Here is a 25,107-nt window from a genome sequence, read left to right as displayed (position 1 = left end):
TCTCACTAACATTGCCGAGCTTACGCTGAGATATCATAGACGCACTGTGACTTTCATGATGGAGGAGTGAAAGCCCCCCACCCACCCGTATGTGTATGTTTGTATGGTCGTCTGTCTACAGTGACGGCGGGAGGAGTGGGTATGTGAGGAGATGACATCATCTCCTCGCGTTTCCTTGTACCGCTTCATGAACAGCTGAAAGCAAAAAAATCAAATGTAAGGAGCTCAGTCATTCTCTACAAGGCAGTGAAATGCCAATAGGAGCATCAAGGCAGTAAAATATAATGTCAGGGCTTCCCTTAAAGCCACAGGCGCGATAAGAGTGACTGCAGGGGAGTTCATAAGCACTTTGGCTCCCCCTGTCACAAAGTTGGATCAATGGAGCACTCGGTTTATTTATGCACCCTTAACTTTGGACAAGTGCTTGATCGCAGTCACGAAAATAGGACACTGGAACCCTACAGAAACATTATCGCAGGGTACCAGGCGCCTAACATAAAAAAACAAAGAGGAGCCACTTCTTTGTTCACCGTGAGATTCACTTATCTAAATGCAAGAAACGCTTTTTGAAGACAACCACAATTCTCTTGCACGTCAGCAAAGCACACCCACCATATTAATTATTGATTTCCGCAGCTGTTTCTTTCCGATTCAGCAATGCCAGGGACACTTCGGTTTACAGTTACGACCACAAAGGTAGACGTCTTCCAAGTACTTCCCAGCAGAGGTTGTAGTAAATCACATATGTGTAAGTCACAAGTAAGTCTTAACCTTCAAGTTTCAATCAAATCCCAAGTTATTGGAAAAAAATCAAGCAAGTGAAGTTGAGTCCCCACTAAATTTCAAGCAAGTCGTAAGTTCCTATAAGTCATAGAATCTTGCTCAGTCGAAACATTTATTGGGGTGATAATAAAATGTTTTTTTCACTACTAGCATAAAAAAGTACATTTACGCCTATAAAATTAAATGAACAATAAAGTAGACTCGGTGGCACATTGGACGACTGGTAAGCACATCTGCCCCACAGTTCTGAGGACTCGGGTTCAAATCCGGCCTCGCCTGTGTGGAGTTTACGTATTCACCCCAAGCCTGCATGGGTTTTTCTCCGGGTACCCCGTTTCCCTCCGGTTTCCAGCACGCCCGTGACCTGAGTGACGATTAGCGGTATGGAAAATGGATGGATGGATGGATAATTTAAACTCTTAGAGTATAACATAAATTCATATAAACTCATATTATTAAGAAGAATACATGTTGCTGTCTGTCCCTAACAATTGCACGAGTGTTTACAGCAACTGATGTATGTAACACTGTTACTGTGATGATAAATATTGAAATTCACTGTATATGGAAACGTGTTATCATCATCAGATTTACAAAGTGCATAGAGTGTTTGGGTTTTCCAAATACATTAGTGTGTGGGAGTGAATGGGTGAATGAAAGATATTAACTTTGTGTACTTTGTACAGTAGGTTGTTATGAAGTTTCGTCCATTTACTTGGATTAGTTTCACGGGCAGATCTGCCACATCAAATATGGTGGACGTACTTGATGTAGAGTCAACCTACCCAAGGCAGCGTCTATGTATACGTGTCTAACCTAACACCTTCACAATCACAGTTTTTTTTAATTATACAGTTTCCAGTCTCTGTATTGTCAATCACTTTATTGTCCTTTCAATTAAACTGACATGAAGTTTAGTTCTTGTTTGACCAACGATCAGCTATCGAAACCTTGAAGCTAGCCTAGCTTACCTGGATTTGCGGCTTTCCTAGTGACAGATGAAGGTAAACATCAGATGTTGTGTCTCTTATCTTTGAGTTGCAAACCTTGCATGTTGGCATTCTTTTTTCCCGATTTTATCCAAAACATAATCCTTGACCCCGACCTCTATTTCCTCAGATACTGCATCACCAGCAGTGTAGTAGGTTCTTCAGTTCTTCATGGGAACAGACTGCACAGTCACTTGTCTTCATTGTGAAAGTAAAAGCGACATGAATGAGCTCCATGTCAGGTTGAGGGAGGAAAGAATAAAAGTGGAACGAGGGAGGCCATGACACAGAAAAAGACACAGAGCAGTATCTGTCCAACACAAAAATAATTGAAGATAAAAAGGTGTCCTGCATTTACTGTACTTCATGTGGCTGTTGACCACGACAAGGAGAAAAATGTTATCTCATCGATGATGAATCTGCTATACCAATGATGGAGCAACAATGGTTTACGTCACCCATACAGTATCGTCCCAGCATGCTTCAAGCTCCTGACTAACCAGGTACTGCAAATAGTACCTCATAGTAGCTGGTAGTAGTGTTGCAGTCAAGGCAACAGAATCAAAACCCACGTCAAGACCACAACTTAGGGGTTACGACTGAGTGAAGGCTAAGACCAAGGTGGGTTGACTCGAAGTTTTGATTTACTGGTCTTTAGAAAAAATCCATAATCCTCTTTGACGAAGCCAGAGATACATTCAAGTTAAACTACAACCGTTTACAAGACCACCAGAAAGTGGTCCAGGCCTGAGACCAGTCTCAAGACCATAACTGATTTTGGGTACTAAAACACTACCTTATGAGACTTGTTTTTGCCAACAAGAAAGGGACATTAGTTCCCTCTTGATCGTATTTCTTCAGACCCGAAACATTTTGGAATTCTATGCTTCCAACTTTGTGGCAACAGTTTGGGGCAGACCCTTTTCGGTTTCGGCATAACTGTGCTCCAGTACACAAAACAAGGTCCATTGCAGAAATTTGAGAGACTTGGCCTCAACCTTGTCAAACACCTTTGGGATGAACTTGTATGGTCATTCATCTTCTGGATGAATGAGCAAACATTCCAAGCAGAAAGTCTTTCCAGAAGTATAAAACCTGTTAAAAATGCAGAGGTGGGGGAACAAGTCCATATTTTGTTTCCAGGGGTCCCGACATGTCTGTCCATATTGTGTAGACTCTAAATGAGCCAGATGAATAAGTGAATCTGGCAAATTAAAAAAAGGAAAAATGTTATAAGATCCCTCCCAGCTGCTTGACTTCACGTGGCTGCTAGAAAACAGAATCTGTGGGGGTCTATCGACCTACCTCGTGTCAGCAGGAAACCGGCCACAGACAAAGTCAAGACATAAAAAAAAAAAAAAAAAAAAAAACCTGGACACGAGGCCTATGCAGGTTCACGGATGAGACAAATCGGAGGTATGACCTCAGCTGCTAAAGGCAAGGGCCCGCCATGCGTTTGCCGCCATCACATTCCTCGAAAAAACAAAAACAAAGAGCCCATATGGCTGTGCACGCTTCGTTGCATGGCTGCATCTGTGAAAAATAGACAAAGCGATTACTGCTGTGTTTATGTTTGACAAGTAATGCATGCCAGCCTCCGCTGGGTTTGTAATTGTGGTTTTAGGAAGTGGGGCGGTGGGGGTTGAAAGAGGGTAATGCGGTTGGCGACTGTAACAGATCTAGTAATCTGTGCTATTTTTCTTTTGTTGACAAATGAAGTTTATATATAATACAGTGCAGTCATTCAATTGACCTTTCGCTAAGACCCGCCCATCTTTGTGAGTATTGCTATGTCATTCAAGGTACTTATTACAAAAAAAAAAAAAAAAAAAAAAAAACATGCATTGAGGAAAATGGCCCCTGATAGGAAAAAGGTTGCCCAACTTTGGTCCACATCTGCGCCCTGTGAATTAGGCCCGACAAGTGCATGTGCCCAGAAAAAAATAAATAATAATAAATCCAAATTTTGTTGCTCTTTGTTGCAACATCGACTACATTTATTTCATTCTAAATACAAAAATACGAATACAAAATATAAATGTGTTTTTTGTCAATTACAATTAATTCAAATTGAGTTGGAACATAACATGTACTTTTGGGGGGTGTGGGAAAGCACATCAAACTGTAACAATACTGTAGTTTTCCGGGTATGGAGCCTAACTAAGTGTTTGGTCCACCACCAATTTTAGTTACATAACAAAATGTGTTAAGTGATAAGTCTTGGTTGGGTCAGTCATGGTATGCATATGGAAGTGGGGGAGGTATATGTCCATTGCTGTTACTAGATAAGAGGATGATATCTTTTACTTTATTGATTAACCATAGATACATTTCCCAGAAGACGATGGAGGCATATACAGTACATTCTGTCTTGGACTAAAGGGAGGGTAAGAGACAAATCATTACACATTATGCCTCATCTTGGAAAAGGAGGTATTTTCACAAAGACGCTACTTGATGTCCAGATTTACTTTCAGTTTCAGTCTGATGGCCCTCAGTTTCTGCCTTTTCACAAATATGCCTCGATTCTTTCCCATTGCCTTTATCAATACAAAACTGAATTGAGCTGAATGCAATCACCCTCTTGTTTAAAGAGAAGACAGCGAGTGACGATGTTACTTGAGCATCAGCGACAACTCCAGCCCACAAAATTCTGAGCCTTGACGTCATGTAGCCCCGTGGCAGACTCGCTGGCACCGAAATCCTATTTGGACCTTTCATTTTCATAGAAGCCTGACGTGACTTACAAGAAGGCCACGGAGGCCACTGTGACCTCTTTAATGTATTAATCAGTTTGTCCGTGATAAGCTGACCATATTACTGTCGATCTTTAGCGGCTAATACAAGAAAACATTGGCCAGCTGGCCCGCAGTATTCATTTAGAAAGTGATCACCAGTGATGGTAAAGAGTCAGCTCACGCAGGAGATGGCCAATGGTGATCTAAAATTAGTCAGATTTCACAGGGATGCTCCTCGGGAACATAGAAGTTCTGCTTCCAAGAGATTGGCGATGCCGGTTGGGTTGGTTCGCCCAGGTTGGCTGGGGGTTTTGCAATGACACAGCAGGACCCTTTAGGCTAGCAGCAGCTGTCTCAGGATAGCAAGAGAGAAATTCGTCTGAAAACCTACAATGGAGCTGTGTTATTTTTTTAATTTTTGTCAATACAGACCTGAAAATTAAAGACTGAAAAGGCAGTCATTTGCATGCCAGGCCTGGAGTTGGCAATATCACTTTGTAAAGAAATGCTATCCGCATGGTCACCAGCTAGTTTCCCCCTTATCTTATCCAGATTTTCTTTTAAATACACTTTGTGCGTATTATTACTGTCCAATGACACAATGTAAGTAAATAGTATTTTTATTTAAAAAAAAAAAAACAATTAGTAAAAACTTTGAACCCACAAAATGTTGACATAGATTTTTATTGGAATGCCAATATGTAGGTTAAAAACTGTGTAAGTAACAGATCTCAGCAGGGCGGCAACAGAGATATAGCCCTGTGGTACATTGTTGTGTTGGTTGTGTTTGAACCCATTTATTGGAGCTGGCTTGTTGCATTCAAGCATTCTGGTAGTACTTATGAAACGGCAACAGGCTATTTTCTGGGAATTTAATATGTCAGGCTACCTCTGTATTTCATCAAATGCCCTCAGGGTTGGTTATTGTTTGTATCTTCATGGAGGCAACCTGGGAATTTAATCACCTTTGGAGACAATTTTTGCCATAAAGGGTATGTTTGCGCCGGTGTTGATTTAAATCTTGATTTTGACAGTTCCTCTTTCAAACAGGCTCAGTTGTGAACGAGCATGACGGGAGTTTTAGAGCATTCTTAGCTAAGCTCACAAGCAATTTGTTCAAAAGGCTCGCCATAACTCAGTCACGGCAACACAGGGCTAGTGGCAAGCTTTTGCTTATATTTGCCACAGTGTTTTTCTGTGTCTCTCTGATGGTGCTTATTAATGTGGAAGCCGCAGGTTATGCTCTTATTCAAGATCACCATTCCAAGAGTGGCTCCAGTCAAGTTAAGACCTGGTACAAGCAAACCCAGGTCGGGATCTGATTAAATTAACAGGATAGCGCTTCACCGCCAAGGAAGTGAGCCCAAAATCATAATGTCTTGCGTTCTCATTAACTGCAGTAAAATGACGACCAAGCATATAAGTTTATGTAGCCTTGCAACATTCTATAAGGAAGGTGCAATGTCAGATTGTTGGGTGTCACTGCCTGATCCCATTTATGTTGAGTGTTCTCTTGATGGTTTATGCAGAAGTGCAAGGTAGATAAATTGTGAGCTGCATAAAAAGAAAAAAAGCTAGCACTTAAGATAGATGCCTGGTCAGAGAAAAAAAGTAGGGTATAATACTAAAAGTTCAACAATAGGTAAGGAATTACCATATTGAGCAACTGCCAAAGCTGTACTCCAGATAAAAAAAAAATGGTCTTGTTATTCCCACCTACACTATTCTCCAAAAACATGTCATACGTTTGGACATGCTGGCATTAAAACATGATTTTTGAAACAAAACTAGTAAGATTTTGCCAGAATGTGAAGCTCATTTGAGCTTATTTTTCCACAGTATTTACTGATGAGCTTTTATAAGACCACGGTTTAAAATGTCATCCAACAATTTATAGTGTACAGTGTTCCCTCGCTATATCAAGGTTGACCTGCTGCAGATTCAGTGCACTGCAGATATTTTTTTTTCATATTCATACCGGGCATAATTCACCAAATCGTGGGATTTTTAGTGTATTCTGTAATTTTTTTTGCGATAAAATAAACACTTCCTAGCCTAAAACAGTAAAACTACATTAAAAAAAAAGAAAAATTCATTAAATCACATATTACAAGTACAAATAAAATGTACATAGAGTACAGTACTACTGTGCATTACATTATGTTTAAGAGTAATTTCTCCATTTTGCTTGGATCAGCCTTGAACATTTTTGTTTTCCAAATTCACCTTAATACAATGAAATCGAAATAGTACTTTGTTTGGACTTCAAGTAGAGAGCATCTTGTTCCAGACAAAAATGTCGGCTTTGATCCATAAAAATCCACATTTTTACCATTTGGAAGTTCTTCCAACAGCAAATAAGTCACACAAAGTTTGTGTCGGTTCTGGGAAGATGCACAAAGGAGATTGCTTGAACTCCTGATTTTAGTTTTTAAACAGTTTTGGGAGGCTAATGTTTAGTTGCAAATCCCCTGTAATCCCTTGTAACTTCATATAAAAAAAAAGCTCTGAATTTAAAAAAAATCCATATTTGGCTGTCATTTTCACTCACTGAACATATAGTCATTGGCTGGACTACCTGTCTGTCATTACTAGCAGCACCAATGACTGGTCGGTTCTGTCAACATAATTCTCTTTAGGGCCTGCAAAACTCGACGACGAGCTGCCACCTCAGTCACTGTTTGATACGGTAATTGGCCATTCTACTTGTCAGTCAATAATGACAGCAACTTCTGTCAACTGGTCATCGTGCGGACATTGGAAAGTGACGTCAATAATAATGATAATGGATCTCAAACGCCCACGCGGTATTTCATGATGTCCGTCGACTCGTATTCATCTCTTTAGGTCTCGCCTTCATTCATGCAATGTGTCTGAACGTGTAAAACCTTGATACTGTCATTGTCTGTCATCTTACTGTTCATACGGGTATTGGCTACTAGTCAGTCATTAATGACAGCAACTGATTGGTGGATTATGTCACCAGGTCTCGTGCAGACCTTCGTAAGTTACATTTTAATCAACACATGCCCCGTGGAAACTAAAGCGTTCCGGTGGAATCTCATTACCGCAGTCGACACGTATTCTGTACATCCCTCGTCTTAGGACTTCTTTGTCTTTCTTTGGGTCCCGCCTCTTTCCACTACGTAAAAAGTCAATACCACCATTGGCTGCCATTTTAGTTGTTTTGTTCATGTTTTCCATGCAGTTGACTTGTCAGTCATTGATGACAGCAACTGATTAATCGATTCTGTCCCCTGGTCTTTGTGCAGTCATTGGTAAGTGGGAACTAAGCTGCTGGATTTCACTACATCAGTCGACATGTATTCATCCCTTGCGTGACTTCCGTTTCTATTGAGGGCCTACCTTCTTCCAAGGTCTAATTGTAAAAAAAATGGCTGCCATCTCATCTACAGTTCATACAGTCAGTCAGTGTTCATGTCAAATATTGCTAGCAGCAATACTGATTGCTAATTGACATGTCAATCATCACTAATGATCAATTACCAATGCATGGTTTTCTTTACTAATTAGGATTCAGTTACGCAGGTCCATGAAGATCATTTGTCTGTACGGCATGAGTGTATGTGTGTGTATGTGTTTTTTTGATGGTCAGCTATGCCTTAAATTGCATTCAAGATGACTTTTATATTGCGCTTAAATTTCCCATGCCCCCTTCGCATTTAAAGTTCTTGTCTTACATCATCCCCCTGCTCATGAGCAGTGCAACTACAACTTTTTTTTTTTTGCACAGGCAGTTAGACCAAAAAATGTAAAAAATAAATAAAAGAAGAAGAAGCTCATCACGCAGAAAGCTTTTGCAACATGGCAGCTGTCTTTCCTGATCGAGGCAGCCATGTAGAAAGAAGTCTCAAAGGTGTGTGTGTGAAAAACATACACACATGCACACACGCACGCACACGCGCGCACACACACACGCACACACCGAATGAGCTTTTGTGTTTCTTTTGGTGGCTTTAATTCAATTCAAGTTATATGTACCTTTTAATGCACCTTTCAGGCTAGCAGCAGCAGCTCATGCAGGGGCCAACAACAGAAGTGAAAGGAAGTAAAAAAAAAAAAAGAGGAGAGTGATGGACTCCCCTCCCTCCCAAGGGGTCGATGACATCAATAAGAAGCTAATAATCCTGCCTGGAGCAATCCACTGCAGTCCGCCCCTCCTCCTCCACATACATCTCACTCTGTACATCCTCACAAGACCATAGCTATAGACTTCGGAAGTGGTGGAGAGGTGTTAGGAAACGGAGGAAACGGAGAAATTTTTTGCTCCTCTTCACGTTTAGTTATCGATGAGGCCCACAAGGGATTGTCTGCTATCGATTGGGCCTGCTTTTCTTTGGGGCTGTGGCGCTTATTATGGGAGGCACGCACTTTGCAGAGCTTTGTTGTTGTAGATGTGCGTATGCCTTTTTTTGTTTTGTTTCTGATATTATCAGGTGCCGTGATAAGACGCCCGATTACGGCATGCATAAACCAGTCGTAAACACACACACGCGCGCACATAAGACATCCACCAGGTGACAGAGGCAGCAATGCAAAGATGAAGCCAATTGAGCAAAAATAGGGTCAACTCATTTCGATGTGACATCATAACCTGCACCCCCAAGTCCCTTTCTCCTTAATTGCCTTACGGAAAAGCAATCTCATATGATTGACTTCCACGGCCCAAACATTTGACCATTATCCTGATACTGTATTACAGTAGGGCTCTCAAGGCTTGTTTCGACATAAACAGACGTGCACGCACGCACACACAAAAACACACCCACACACACACAGACTGGGACTTGCTCATGAGGAGCGAAACCATGACGTCATCTTTTTTATGCCCGCTGGATCACCGGGCTAGTTTGCAAAAAATCCAATGCCCTCTAGAGGCGATAGGGTGCAACTGCCACCCTGAATGCCTCGAGATGCAACGTATAAGACAAGGTCCATTATACTCAATTCAACTTTACAACTAGTGCCGTGATACATGATACAGTAAGTTACCTATCAAGAAAAATGGCATGACCAAGACTATAGTGAACCATATGCTAAATAGATCATATTTTAATAAGAAAAAAAATATATAACGTTACCAGGACAAAGTCGTAATTGTTATGACGGATTATCAAAATACCCACATGAATCTAAACGCAACAGTCTGACACAAGAAACTGGAGAGATCTACGTTTATACAATAACATTAAACTACATTTCTAAATTTGTCAATTTTTTTCATTAAAATATAAAGTCTGTTGTTCATTTATGATCGGAATTTTACAATTTTATTGTCAAATAAATACAACATTTTGGGAGTTCCAAATACCAGTCAGCGTTAGCACGAAACCTTCAGGCTACTGCGAGAAAACAAGACAGACAGAACTTAATTTGGGGTGAATCAAAGGAACTTTAAATGGTGGCAGGTGTGCTGACTCCCATTTCACAAAAGTTTGAATGTGATAGGTTCATTCTAAACACAGCCACTTCCCTAGGTATGAGAGGGCGTGCACACTGGTTCAACCACATTATCTCATTTGTTTATTTGAACTTCCCGTCTCAAAAAGACTGAATTTCTTTTCAATTGACTTGTACAGGTTATAGGTCACATTCATGCTGGAAATTATTTTTTTTAATTAGGTTTTTTACACCACAAAATCTGGCATTTAAACAGGAGTGTGGAGACATTTTGTATCCACTCTACGTCATTGCCAATGGGTCCTGGGGAGGAAGAGAATTTCAAATGTATACATTACCCTGTCTTAGTATATATATATAATCAACATTTTCATATTCCAAATTCTCTTCCAAAAAAGATTATTAACAATTTGGCATTAATTTAAAACAATGGGGGTACAACTACAGTAGCCTTCAAGGGCTTCAATCTTCAATTGCTCAGTTCATGAGGAGTTGGTTTGGAAACTGGGGGCGATGTTACGGTTTCAAGCCCCTATTGCATGTACTAAAACCAAGGTTAGGATAGGATAGGCCTTTGGCTTCTGAGCATTGTGCAATATCGCAACAATAAACATACTATGACATGTTATAAGTGTGTCACCTCTTTGGTGACGTTGTCTTGAACCAGGCTGTAGAGGGGCACCACGCGACTGACTTCCAACAGGACGGGGATGGGCGAGGGCTGCTCGCCACCTCTGCCGCGGCCCCTCACCACCACACCCCCTGCCGCCCCGGCCTGGTGGTGGCACAGGTGACAACTGAGTGGGCAGCTGCCCTTCTCCTCGCAGCGGATCACCACGCCGTTGACTGTGTCGTCGGACAGCAGCTGGCTCTTCTGCAGCGCCGTCAGGTAGCTAATGAAGGGTACCGATTTCAGCTCGTGACGCCCACCGCCAATCCCTTGCTCCGTAGCCTCTGGAAGGTGAAAAAAAAAGGACAAATACAGTGAAACACCTTATGGGCTACAGTACATCTTGCTCAAAAACAACAACCTCTAAACCCACCCTGTCATCTGCTTTCCAAATGCCGGATGGCAGGAAGTTCCATCCCCCCCGCAGAGTCAACAAGCAGTGTTTGATCTTCCCATTGGTGGTGGGATGACGGGGAAACAAACCATTCCAGAAAATGAGGAGGCAACGTGTGTGTGGAATCAAATGTTTCATTACATCATCACATTGTCAATGCGATGGCATCAACAACCAACCATCCAGGGCCCATGACAGAACGCCTCTGAACCCTTCAGGTTTTCCAGCCACTAAGGTTTCAGTATCATGGTGAACCACCAGACATAAATGCGACAAATAGCAAGATTCCACAAGTAATGAACGCACTACAGTTAAATATTGCCTATAGATCTCACAAGATGGTGGCAAACCCCTACTTTTGTCTAAATAAAGCTTATTAACTCACTTCAACATACTTGCTTGACACCAAGATGGCACCAGATGGCGACAAAGAAATACATTTATTTCTTTGACTTGAACACAAAAATGCAGATATTATTCAGCAAATACTGGAGGTTCGCTCCCCCTCCCCCTCAAAAAACAAATGTGATTATGTGAATTTGCGAATGCCAAATCGCGAACCAGCAGGGGTTCACTGTACAGGAAGAATCCCACTGAGCGTTATTGTCCTGAATCTGCACAAATGGGGTTTGATTGTTGTGCTCCAAAACATACAATGAAGATTACAGATTAATGTACCTGATTGTTATCAAAGGTGACATATCAAGGAAAATGGCTTGTATTCAAATAGTTGGGTTTTGGGAATTCCTGCCTAAACATCAGGCATGAAAATGAATTTTTTTTTGTCTATTTCTGAAAATATGCCTGTAAGCGAGCGGTTCTGCACTTAGACGTGTTACGAAACAGTGCGGCTAATTTACACAATAAAACCGCCACCACAAAGATCCACCCATGACATGGGCTGCTAGGCTGCCGGAAGATCCAGGGCCACTTTTTAAGTAACGGCTGGAGTATGGGATCGTATTTGACGTGTCGATACGCCACATGCACACAATGTAGCATATGAACTGCTGCCTCTATGACTTACGATGCTTTTATCGCACTGTTTTTCCACACTCTCGTGGAGTAAAAACAAGCAGCCGGCTGCTGCGCACGCTTGCCAGCGAGATGATGAGAGCTAGCTCAGAAAGCGACACTGAAGAGATGGCCACTCGCCAGCGAGCTCCAACCCGTTATTAAGGTGCTTACATCCTGCACGGCGGGATAGGGCCCAGTGCGGCTCACGGACGACGGTGCAATCTCGCTCATGTTTGCCGCTGGTTGCTGAGTGACCAAACAGGTAGTTTTGTGCCCTTTCCTGCTGGTTCGGACGCAAAGGAGGCCGCATTTCGGCAATACATGCATTTGTCACTGTTACAACCGAAAGCTTGCTTATAATAAGGAGGAGAAGGAGACATGACACAAGTGAAGCATGTGTGGCTATGGTATATTTTAAGCAAATACTTTTATTATGAAAAATGCTAAAATCAGACATTTCTACCATTTTCAACCCACCTGGCAAATTTAAAGTAATGGAGATCTCCGTCCATCTCTGTGCCTCGTTACCATGTCATGGTATTTGTCTTGTGTGCCACAACTCGAAACATTGGGACACGGCATTAATCATTTTGTTCCTTCATGTTGTTTTCAACATACAGCTCAGCCAAAATGTCTTGCTGTGGTCACTTTGAAATCTCTCCACCACCATCTCTCCTATTGGATACTTCGAGATGTTGTCACAGAACATTTTTCGATTCGGGTGTTTCTGCGACAGCAGCGGACACCCACCTGCTGCACCGCCAGCACGGGGCTGTGCCGCAGCAGCACATGCACAATGAATGAGTTGGTCGACGGTGCGCTGCGCTGTGCTAAGTGCAGTGTGAAAATGCCTTTACACAAGCACCAAATTTTGTGAGATCCAGTTCGCTGCTATGCGTACACCTGCCGGTGAGATTTGTTGAGTGCATCAAGAAAAGAAAAAACAAAGACTCAAAGGGTTGGGAGGTAACTTCCATCCATTAATTTTCTATAGCGTTGATCCTCATTAGGGGCGCAGGTCAGCTGGAGCCTACCCTAGCTGACTTGGGATTTTTATTTATTAATTAAAACAATTTTGCATGTCAGTCTGTTCAGCGTGTTTATTTGGCTTGCCCTGATCGAAGAGAACTGCAAATCTGCAAATAAACCCTGTGGTATTTTGGGAGGAGCTCGTCGTTATCGTCACCATCACTGTGCCTTTTTCCACTCGTAACCTTCGTCACCCCTCTGCTTATGTGCGTTTTTGTTATGCAACAGTTGTCTGTCAACGCGTAGGCACACAGACAAGACAAATGGTGTCAATTTCCCCAGTCATTGATCTTGCACCAGCTTGTGAATTAAAATGTCGTTGTTGACTGGTTGCAGTATAATTACTCATCTGGGACACAACCCCCGTGGCTAGGGTTGCGTTGCCCGGGGCAACGGCGGACGAGGTGTCAAATATGTTCCACAGCAATGCAACAAAGACGTTGGTAGGTATGGAAAATCATTTCAATGCTTTGTGATGTGTGGGATATGCTCTAAATATCTGTAAGTTATTACCGTGTCTGTATAATGGGCACTATCACTGACACAATACAATATTCATTGAATTGGGTAAACAAATGTAAAATGTGCACAATGTAATCAAATTATATATTTCCAGAACAAAATAATTCAATTGTAATATATTTATTATTGAATGAAATAATTAGGATAGTAATCAAATACTATATGTTAAATAGTAAACGTTATTCTAATTTCAACTATAATAAATATTACCATTGAGTTTTTGCTGTTCAGTCACTCTGATACATCGTGCAGTAAAGCATGAGCGATTTCGATAGAAGACTTATTGTGACACCCAGTGGTTACTATCTGCAATCACTACCTCGGGTCAAAAACGATGACATCATTTTATAGAATCAGCACTTCTTTACGGTGTCTTTTTCCCCCTTATATATAAAAAAAAAAACGAGACCATCTACATTATTTACTTGCCATCTGCTTGCAAGTTATTCTTACTTAATTACTTACTTAACTATTACATTATTATTATTATTATTATTTGCTGTAGCTTTCTCAAAATACATTAATATTTTATTTTGATAGAATAAATGTTTCGGGGATCAATTCTTTCTGTCAAATCCAACGTTAAGGCATCAGACTGCAGTACAATACTGTACTCGTGTGTGTCTCGATGGCGGCCACTGGCGTTGCCGTGCCAATACAGCAGCAGCCAATCATGACAAACGCTTGCTTCCACGCACATTACGTAAGCGCGTAGGCTTTTGCGTACGTGACGTCACCGCCACTGCAGTCTCTTCGGCGGACACAATAACAGAAACTGAAGCAGGCGTCCGTCTCACGCCTCTTTATTTGCCACCTGCTAACAAACAAAGGTAATTTATTTCCACAATGACATGTTAGGAGAGCATATTTTGAGCGTACGGGCCTATAAAATTTGCCATTTTGAATACGGAACTACGGTGTCTCTTGCTCTCGAGGGAGACGTTTGTTTCGCTCGTGTGGCCTGGCCTGTCTTGTTATTAGCCAAATAGTATGAAGGCTGCTAAATAATTAGCTTGGATGCTGAAGCACATTTTAAGCAACAATTCAACATGAGTGCTCCCTTAAAAATGGGCGTGGCTCCTTACGTTTTGACATAGGGCCCATTTGGACTCTTGACACCAAGTGTCATTTGATCCTGCATTATAATTGTGAGTGCTGAGACGAGCGCTCGCATTCAAGGCATTTTGTGTCAAAATCACAGTGTAATTGTTAACTGTTTGAATGCTAAGAGACAAACGTTAACTGCAATGCGCGTGTACTAAATTACTTATTTTTCTGAGGGGTTTGCGGTCCTCAATATGGGAATTTCAGAAATACCGTGCCAAAATGAATGAAAGGATGTGCAGTTACTGTTTATTCTACTGTGGTTGTATCTGAATATTCATTGATATGATTCAAAGGAGATTGATTCTGAATTATTGCATAGCAGTAACACAACAATGCGGTTATGATGTCATGGCACTGCCACAAGAACTCACTAAGCGATAGATAGCCAATCAAACTATCTTGGGATATATTAACTAGTGTTATGGTGTTCAGTTCATCTTGTGTGGATTTTGCATTGCTAACCACCTGCTATAGTGATGGAAAAAAAATGGACATCACAGAGTCAATAGTACTGTGTCAACATAATGTGACAGTATGGATCAGTAATGTGTAACATTCAATTGAAGAAAACTGGACTACCCAAGCATCCATTTTCTATACAGCTTGTCATTATTTGGGTCACGGATGTGAATCCATGTTGACTGGGCAGGAGGTGGGGTACACCCTGGACTGGTCACACTCACATTCACACTAATGGACAATTTTTAACATTTGACATAAGTAGGCCTGTCACCATAATAACTATATTGACTTAAAATGGAAGCGATAGTGTTTCCAGACTCGATAAACTGTTATTTTTGTGGTAAGCCGGTATGTGGATCACACAGTAGGCCGACAGGGTTGGACGGTTGTGTCATAAGCCGTTATTGGGCTCATGGAACGCTGGCGGACCGCTACACTCTTGATGGTGTTGGCACCGTCCAATACTCCATAGCCTTGCTCCATGTGCAGCGTGTAAATTCACACAACAGAGACGGCCGGCCCGCAGTTGTGTGCACGCGCAAAGCGATGTCCGGTTTTGTGCACATGCGTGTGACCTCACATATGGGTTCCGTACACAATAGAAGCCGCATTCGTTTTTGTAATGTGAACGACTACGTAAAAAGATCGGATTTAATAAAAAGTTCTGTGAGAACATAGCCTTAGTCCCCCAATTAACACAATCATGGGACAGTAAATGTTTATTAAGCATAACCTCAGAAGCACATTGTATTCAGCCAGTAGTAGGGTTTACCTCACAGATGGGGAGGGACTTTTGGCAAAATATTTCTGCCAGCGCAAGTACTTCTGTGGCCCACAGTCGCGATGACAATAGTTTTTGTTTTTTTTGTAAACACTATCTGCCAGTTGCATGCTCCTGAAATAATATAAAGGCGTTCAAGTTTCATCGAACAAAAAGCACTACTGTCGATCATTAATGTATGCTTTTGTGTGAGGCTTCTATACTATTCACTAGCGCTGCACCAAAATTTTTGTTTCAGCCGAAAATAGCCCAAAACTGCATTTTCGGTTTGATTTCAGACCGCAAGACTTTTTTCACCAAAATAACACGTCATGTATAAAATGCCACGTTGATCACTGACAGCCAGCGTACACATCGGAGTAAAAAATAATTTACTATGAACAAACAATGCCCTGAAGAGCTAGGCTTAATATCCAGTTGAATTGACTGGGAGGTCACTTTATTACACACACCCTACACTCACAGTTTGATAATGACATAGTGCCATAATTCAACCATAAATGTGAAACAAGCATAAATGTTAAACAACATACATTCAACAAACTACTAGTAACAAACACAATAACAAAGATGACCGTCTTTATTACGATAATAATTCAAATTTGCATGTCTCCATTAATTATGGGAACGGCTTGGCATCACGGTAGCGGCTACTAGCACAAACGGAGCGTCCCTATTGCCCCCCAACCTCGCCGCTTTCCGCTGTTGAGGGGTGGAATGCTTGTTTGCATACTATTTAGCACTGCCCCAGCTACCTACAAGCTACAGCTAACGCGGCCAAATACGATTCAGAGTCACGAAGGCGTCCGTTATCAATGCAGCAAAAGTCACTACTCATCGCCTCCATGACAGTGAATAAATAGTATCGTAATAACGAAGGACGGAGGATAAGACGAAGCAAACTATCGCATGAAGTCGCAAAACACCAAAATAAGTGATTGTGTGGTATAATACACTTGTCAAATTAGACTTGCTGGAATCACGCTTAAGCAAAGATTGGCCAACTTTGAAGAGTAAAATAGCAGGCAAATTGCATGCTTATAGAGGAAAACACTGAAACATACAATAATGCTGGACAGCTACATAAACACAGGGACCGGGAACCGGAAACAAAGTAGCACGTCACTGCTGCTGCGTCACTTGTGAAAATGAACCTATAATTTAAAAGTACATTAATACAATACATATTTATAATATAACCTTTATTAGTCTCACAATGGGGGAATTTGCATCATTTCAGCAGCAATAGTGCATACAGGAAATACAAAAATAACATGCAAGAGAAGACATTTGGCTGCAAATGCGTCCGCCAAGTTGATGCAATAAATACTTTAACAAATATTGAAGCCATAATTTATTAACGATTACAGAGTAGTGATTATGTTGTGAAATTGAACAATGTTTTAAAATCATATTACATAATATACTGCAAAAACTGTCCCACAGTAATGTTTTGACATAATTTAAAAAAACATGGAAATTATTCTAAAAGTGAATTTCTAAAGGTTGGCAGCTCTGCAGTTATAGTCATTAATGCAATTGAACTAATAATTGGCATACTTTTATAATTAATAATTGGTGGGAACAATACATTTTTATATTTTAATTAATGTAAAGTGCTTTGTGTTGCATTTTTTTTGTATGAAAAGCGCTCACAAATAAAGTTTGATTTATAATTTCTTCTGGTGTTTTGGCTTTCGGTTATTGGCTTCTGGCTTTTCAATTTCAGTTTTTGGTTTTGGTCAAGAATTTTCATTTCGGTGCATCACTAGTATTCAAAGGCAGCCGCACAGCACCGCTGAGCCAAGCATAGGCCGGGTAAAATGAAGTGCGACAAGGAGAACTTTTCTGATCGTGTTAACATTATAGGCAGTGAAAAATATTGTGACTCATGGCCCATTCTATTTTGGAGCTTGTGGATGAGCAAAGGCTGATTTGAAGCCAGTCAGTCACAGAGTCGAGCCACGCTATGAAATCACGTGAGTATGACATAACTCCTTTCAGCTCTGCATCTCCTTAAGGAGAAAAAAAAACAAGATAATGTTGTGCTGATGTAGTTTGCTTAACTCATTTACTGCAAGCCCTCCCAATTAAAACAATGTCAATGGCAGTGATTAAGGACATTAGTAAAATGTCAATGATTATGTCATCGCATGTAGTTTTGACCAAAGAATGAGTGGGCTCGAGTGAGCTAACATTAATAGCTATGCTAGCTATTCATTAGACGATCGGTCCATATTGAACTCGGGTATTGACGTGGATATATATGCTTTAATGTTACGACTCAGCTCGTATGGCGAAATTTTCGGTGTGCCTTTCGTGAATTGTAAATAATACATTCATTTGGCGTAGAGATGAACAGACCGGAAGAGGCCGGACGGGATCAGTCGGAAGTGCGTGGGATAACTCCCGTTGACTACAGCGAATATCAACATATATTTGATTGACAAGTGAAGAGCTCGTCTTCAGCGGTCCGACCACAGTCTTGCAGCTCGAGGATGTGCCTTATTTTTCATGATTTCAGAGGCGTAAAAAAACAACGATTAAATTAGAGTTTATCGCGATAGTTTTGGGGAAAATATTGTCTTAAAATTGTATTTATCGTGACAGGCCTAGACAAAAGTAGGTGTTTGGAATGTGGGAGGAAGTCGGCGTAACAGGAGAAACGCCACATATGAATGGGGACCTACATGCAAACTGTTGTTCCAACAGACAGTCAAACTCGGAGCTACTGACTTCAAGGCAGACGTGCTAACCCCCATTTCAACATGCTGCCAAACTGGACTATATCTTGTTTATTAAATATGTTTTACCTTTAACTCCTACAATGCCATGGATGTTTATATTCGTCAACTGGAATCCAGCCGTTTATTTCCTCTGACGTATGGTGGGAGGAAAAAGTATGTGAACCCTTTGGAATTTCTTGTTTATGAATCAGTTGATCATGAAATGTGGTCTTCATCTAAATCACAAGAATAAACAGTCGGCTTCAAGTAATATCACATAAAAACGTTTTCATATTTTTAATGGAAAAAGATTCACAGAACGTAGCAAAAAGCAAGTGAATCCTTGAGATGCTGTGGCGTGACCTCAAGAGAGCTATTCAGACCAGACATCCAAGGAATCTTGATGAACTGCAACAGTTTTGTAAAGAGGAATGGTCCAAATTTCATCGTGATCATTGTGCATGTCTGATCTACAACCACAGGAAACGTTTGGTTGAGGTTATTGCTGCCAAAGGAGGGTCAACGACTTATTAAAGCCAAGGTTTCACTTAATTTTTCCTCTGTCCTGTGAATGTGTGCATGTTATTTTCAATAAGAATAGGAAAATTAGTCCCACAATGGTGAAATTTGCAGCGTTTCAGCAGCAATTGTGGCTATAGGAACTATAAATATATAATATAAATAGCATACAAGAGAAGACAAATAGATTTCTTCTTACATGTACGGGTACAAGAAGTACATTGCACAAAATAGAAACCAAAACTATTGCCCACACATAAACTATGCAATTGAGTCTATCAGCAATGTTATTTCTTTGTTTGCAAAATAGAGTTTTAATTTTGACGTTTGAGATCTGCTTAATCAGCTTTAATAGATGTCATTTCGGTGCATCACTCATTTTTACTTGAAGTCTGGTATTGAGCAGGTTAACCTGCACAGTACCAGGTAGACTTGTCTGTGTAGATTGTCAGATTATCAATCATCCAGGTTATGGTAATCCCTATGGTTGAATCAAGGGAACTGGACTGTTCTTGTTTGTTGAAGACATTTCACCTTTAATCCAAAAGGCTTCTTCACTTGTAACTTCCCCCTATTTATCCCTCGAGGGTGTGTTCCCTGGGTTGGTGTTGGGCTGTTGGTAACCAGTATTATTAGTGCAACAACTATCCTGCAGCTCAGTCAGTCGATGAGTCAACATTTAGTTTTTTTTAAATTAATTGATAATTTATTACTTTAAGAGGTATGGGATTTGTACTTTTGTGCACTGCCAATTTGAAATATGCTGTTTTTGAATAGCAAGATAGAAGTTCAGATTTTTTTTTCTGATTCATTGATTAATCGTAAAAACACTCACACTATTAATCAATTATTAAAACCATCGTTAGTTGCAGCAGGTGTGAAAAATATGGGAATCTGTGGTTCCAAAGTCTCTCCAGTAAGTGAACGTTTTACATAATGACTTAGTTGAACCGGTCCATAGTCAACTTTTATTTGTGCGATTAAGGTCTCCATAAGAAGGGCATCCAGTCTCATTTTTCATTCTTTGGAACCTCTACTGACCATCCAACTAAGCTCAACTGATTGAGCTACCTTTGCCCCATCTAAACAATGTTCTAGCAACACCTTTCATGCCATGGTAATCTATGAGGTTTTCTTTCTTTCAGGCAAGAACCATAATGGCAACAGCATCTTTCCCACTCGATCCAGATTTAATGAGGGAGATCCTTGAATGTCCCATCTGCCTGGAGACCTTCAACGAGGACCAAATTAGACCCAAACTCCTCCAATGTGGTCACACTGTGTGCCGCCATTGCCTGGAGAGGCTGTTGGCCAATACCATCAACGGTGTGCGCTGCCCCTTCTGCAGCAAGGTCTCGCGCATGAGCAGCATCTCGCAGTTGGCCGACAATCTCACTGTGCTCAAAATCCTCGACTGCGCCACGTCCTGCGGCGCAGCCGCCGCTGCCCTCATGTGCGGGTCCTGCTGCAGCCGCCTGCCGCGACAGTACTGCCACGACTGCACCGTCGTCCTTTGTGAACTCTGTAAAGGTGAAGGCCATCTACTCCTCGGTCATACCGTTCAGCCCGTACAGATGGCTGCCGAGCAACGTCGGAAAGAACTCGGTGGAAAACTGTCCGCCCTACGTGATATCATGGGTGAAATCCAGAAGAAAAAGACAGCCATTGAAAACATTACCAAATCGTTAAGAGCGAAGTACAGAGCGGTGCAGCAGGATTACACAACGGCCGAGCTGCAGCTTCAAGAAGAGCTGAGCCGCTCGCGGAAGACATTCACAACATCTATGGCAGAGGTACAGAAGCTCAATGGGCAGGTTCTCGAGGAGCAGACGTACCTCCTCAACATTGCGGAGGTAAAGGTGGTCTCGTGCTGCGATTATCTGACCATGCGAGTGAGGCAGAGCGACATCAGCCTGCTAAAGGATGATGGAGGCGGGTGTGATGACGAGGAGCTCAACCTGAGGAGCAGCTTGCCCACCGTTTTTCAGCTGCACGAGCCGGAGTTGATCCGGACGGAACACTCCAAACCAGCAGAAGTGGGACATTTGGCCACAAGCACGTACACGGTCAATACAGACAATTCGGAATGTGCTTTGGATGTTGAGGGTCTAGATGGGGCTTTCGGTGGTGCAATGGGGCGACCGGTGGATGTTTACCGAGATGTTGACATGGTCGCAGCGGTAGATGACACGATAAGTAGCTCACCTGTCACCTTTAAGTCAAAGTCCATGGACGCAGCGGGGGAATCACAGGGAGGTGCATGTGCAGCCCCCCAAGCCTGCCAATTTGTGAAGAAGATGGGCTGCAAGGGAGCGCTTCCTGGCTCTTTCAATATACCAGTTAGTATCTGCGTAACCCAGCAAGGTGAGGTGCTAGTGGCTGACCGTGGCAACTACCGCATCCAAATCTTCAACCGCAAAGGATTCCAGCGCGAAATCCGCCGAAACGCTAGCAGCATCGACAACTTTGTCCTGAGCTTCCTTGGCGCCGACCTCCCGAACCTCATGCCCTTGTCCATCGCTGTCACGCCTCAGGGCCTGATCGGAGTCACTGACAACTACGACAACTCGGTCAAAGTGTACACTATGGACGGGCAATGTGTGGCTTGCCACAAGAACCAGCTCATCAAGCCCTGGGGCATTACCGCAATGCCCTCTGGCCAATTCGTGGTGTCGGATGTGGAGGGCGGCAAGCTGTGGTGTCTCGCCGTCGACCGCAACGTCGGCGTGGTGAGCTATAGCCGGCTGTGCTCAGCGGTGCGGCCCAAGTTTGTGACGTGCGACGCCGCAGGAACAGTCTACTTCACCCAAGGTCTGGCACTCAACTTCGAGAAACGCCACAACGAGCCCCACCTGGAGGGGGGCTTCTCAATTGGCTCGGTGGGCACCGACGGACAGCTCGGCAAGCAGCTCAGCCATTTCTTCTCCGAGTCAGAGGACTTCTGCTGCATCACCGGCATGTGTGTTGACGCCAACGGGGATCTGCTGGTGACGGACAGTGGCAGGAAGGAAATCCTGCAGTTTCCCAAAGAAGGGGGGTTTAAAATTCTTATCCAGGAGGGACTGAACTGCCCTGTGGGAGTGGCCACCACACCCAAAGGGCAGCTGTTGGTGCTGGACTGCTGGGACCACTGTGTTAAAGTCTACACATACATTCAAAGAAGGCACTCATCCACCTCTTAGAGGAGTGAACCACACAAAGTGCGAAAGGAAGCGTAGGTATGTTTCGGTAGGCACGCAAAAGAATTATTTTTATTTTACTTCGCCCAACAAAATTTCAATTGTGTCACCTCAATATAACACTACCAAGCAGCCTTTAGTTAGTTAATGATCTTGCAATAAGCTTTATATTTAAGAATACAGGCACAGGCTGTCTCATCAAAATTAAGTGTTTCTCCCTCCTCTGTAATTGGTTTAAATTCACAATTCATGAACAGGAAAAAGCGCTATAACTGCATTCACAAGTGAAATAGCGCGACTCTCTGGGCTTTGAGCCTGTGAAGCACTTTACTGTGGACACACTTGTTTTCATCGCACGTTGACAGCTTTAAAGTTTTTTACTGTGCAGTTAGATAATGACAAATACGTGATTTCTGTAAACTGCATTCAGTAACATTCAGGGAGCATGCATGTAGTATTCTGTGTTACACACACTAAATGGCTCGTTTGCTGTGAACATAAGCCGTGGAATATTAAACTAGTCAGTGTGGTTTTGTGGGTTTTCATTTATACTGGCATTGACAAGTTTAAAAAAAATGATATACAAAAAAAATGTATATACACTATGGCGTGTACTTTTTATTAAGCCTAATGGAAGAGTGATAGAAGCGTGGTCTCTAAAATGTCAAAAATGATGTTAAGCACAGAGATGGGCATAATATGGGCACACAAACAGGAGCTTAGAACATTCAGAGATCTATCACAATATTACAAAATAATGTTTTATTTCCCTATACCCATTCAAAGGAATTTAGTCAAATGTCTATTACATTTGTGGGGGAAACATCCCAACTGTGCAATCTGATCTCTTGAGAATTTAGTATATCTCATGACACTTATATTTAGTAGAAGAATTTCAAGTGCATCTCAGCCAAAGTTGCTGGAAAACAGTTTGGTTTGAATCTTATTCTTTTCATATGATTTCTTACTAAAATCTTTTAGAAACCTCAATATTTGTGTTTAAAAAGGCAATATAGAAATGAGCAAAAATAATGCAGCCCTCCATGTATACAGTCCTCTTGGTGTTTGTCGTATGGCTTTCCATAAACAGTATCTTGATGCTTGCGAAGCAACTTTACTGATTGTCATATTTCTTACTAAAATTTCAGAGGACATAGGACACTTTTTCCTCAATTGTTTTCTTTTCAATACTAGTGTAACACATTTAAGCACTGAAACACTTTTTCCTTCTCATATAAACACAAAAACATGTATTCTACACTCACCAAACACAAACATAACTAAAAATGCAGTCGTCATAACTTCGTCAAAACTAAATAATAGATGGCAATTATTAATTGAACAATGTATTTATTATTGTGGTTGTAGTTTGCAGTTGTAATAGTTTAATAACCAAAATATAAGAAATGGCATTCAGTATGATGCAGTGCACCTTTACATAATGCAAACTACAACCACCATCATAAATCTTTGAAAACTGAGCATTATTATCTTTGGGGAGGAATATTTCCGTATTTAGTCAACATAAAATAGTGGGTCAGTCATATTTTTTTATGACGGGTTGGTGAATTGCTGAGCTTAACCCTCCTTTTCCCTCCCAAAAAATAAACCTATGGCACATGCTATAAATTGAGTTATTGTCGATTTAAAAAAAAAAAAAAAAAAAAAAAAAAAAAAAGTTTTTTTATGGATGGCTTGGTGTATTGTTGTGCCTGCCCTCGTCTTGTTTTGTACTGCCAAAAAAACTTAACACATACTTACATATACAATACGGCACAAACACTAGCCATACAGATATGAAATCCATCTATATTCAAATATATTGTATTTATCATTGTCATTTATAGATTTTTACTTTTTTTTTTTTTTTACATTTTTTCAAATTTGGGGAACCAAAACATATCTTGCATTGGAAATATTGTATGCCTGCTGTAAAACAATATGCGCCTTCCAGCCCAGGTTGTGTTCATAAGAGCACATTGTCTGAGCCTTAAAATGACTGCACTTAAACAGCTACATACTACACACAGACAGTGCACACGTGTAAGCCAAGTGAATAGGAGATGAAAATCACTACATTTACAGTAAGTCATTGTTGTGTGTGTGTGTGTGTTTTTTTTTTCTTTTTTAAGTGTTTGGTGTCTCTGCATTAGTCAAATAGAACTTCACGACTTCATCCAAGTGGCCACTATAGGTAGTCAGGCATAAAAGTTTATAAACACACACGCACAAAAAAAAAAAAAAAAAAAGAAAAGAAGTGTCCTTGTCTCAGTGTGCTGAACATCGTGTGTGTCACATGTTATTAAGCGAGCAATCATCCTGCAATTGTTATTGTCGATAACATTTGCATTAGGTCCTTGAACTGAACTCCCTCCTTATCCCTTGTCTCTCAGGTGCTCTGGAGCATGTGAATTTTACAATCTGTTGAACACATGGACAAAAAAAATCCTGTTTGTGGTCCAACCTGTGTTTGTTTTGTTGATTCTCTTGAGTGCAATAAACATTTCTGAATCAAATGTACCTTAAAAATTGTTAAAACATTATTTTGATCTGTTTAAAAACAGATGGTGTGTGATTCATTAAGGTAAAAAAAAAAAAAAAAAAAAAAGCTTTACAAAACCCCTTTATTGCTGTGAAATAGCGAGTTTGCAAGACCTTTTCCCAATTAATACAAGCGTATTTCAGTTCAAATTAAACAATTAATCAGGCAATTTGACGAATTCACAGTTACCCAGCTTGGAAAAACTTTATCATGGACAGTATGTTCGTA

The 25,107-nt window shown here is 41.3% G+C and overlaps 2 protein-coding genes across 4 annotated transcripts in view; one reads left to right on the top strand and one right to left on the bottom strand.

Annotated features, from left to right (window-relative positions):
* Positions 1–25,107, bottom strand: part of LOC133490224 (astrotactin-2-like) — a 286,520-nt gene that overhangs the window by 49,999 nt on the left and 211,414 nt on the right. For all 3 annotated transcript variants that reach the window (XR_009792133.1, XM_061800017.1, XM_061800018.1), the window contains exon 17: positions 10,572–10,885. Coding sequence is in view for 2 of the 3 variants with exons in the window: in XM_061800017.1 (XP_061656001.1) it covers positions 10,572–10,885 (314 nt within the window). In the remaining variant the exon portion in view is untranslated. The remainder of the gene's footprint in view (positions 1–10,571; positions 10,886–25,107) is intronic.
* On the top strand, positions 14,263–24,866 carry trim32 (tripartite motif containing 32). Its single transcript, XM_061800019.1, has 2 exons — positions 14,263–14,393; positions 20,304–24,866. Exon 2 carries the CDS (start codon positions 20,316–20,318, stop codon positions 22,338–22,340), a length of 2,025 nt encoding a protein of 674 aa, XP_061656003.1. The 5' UTR covers positions 14,263–14,393; positions 20,304–20,315; the 3' UTR covers positions 22,341–24,866.

This window comes from Phyllopteryx taeniolatus, chromosome 15 (assembly GCF_024500385.1).
Source record: "Phyllopteryx taeniolatus isolate TA_2022b chromosome 15, UOR_Ptae_1.2, whole genome shotgun sequence".
NCBI classification, from domain to species: Eukaryota; Metazoa; Chordata; class Actinopteri; order Syngnathiformes; family Syngnathidae; genus Phyllopteryx; species Phyllopteryx taeniolatus.
The sequence above is the reverse complement of the archived record's forward strand: the minus strand, read 5'-3'. Positions and strand labels throughout refer to the sequence as shown.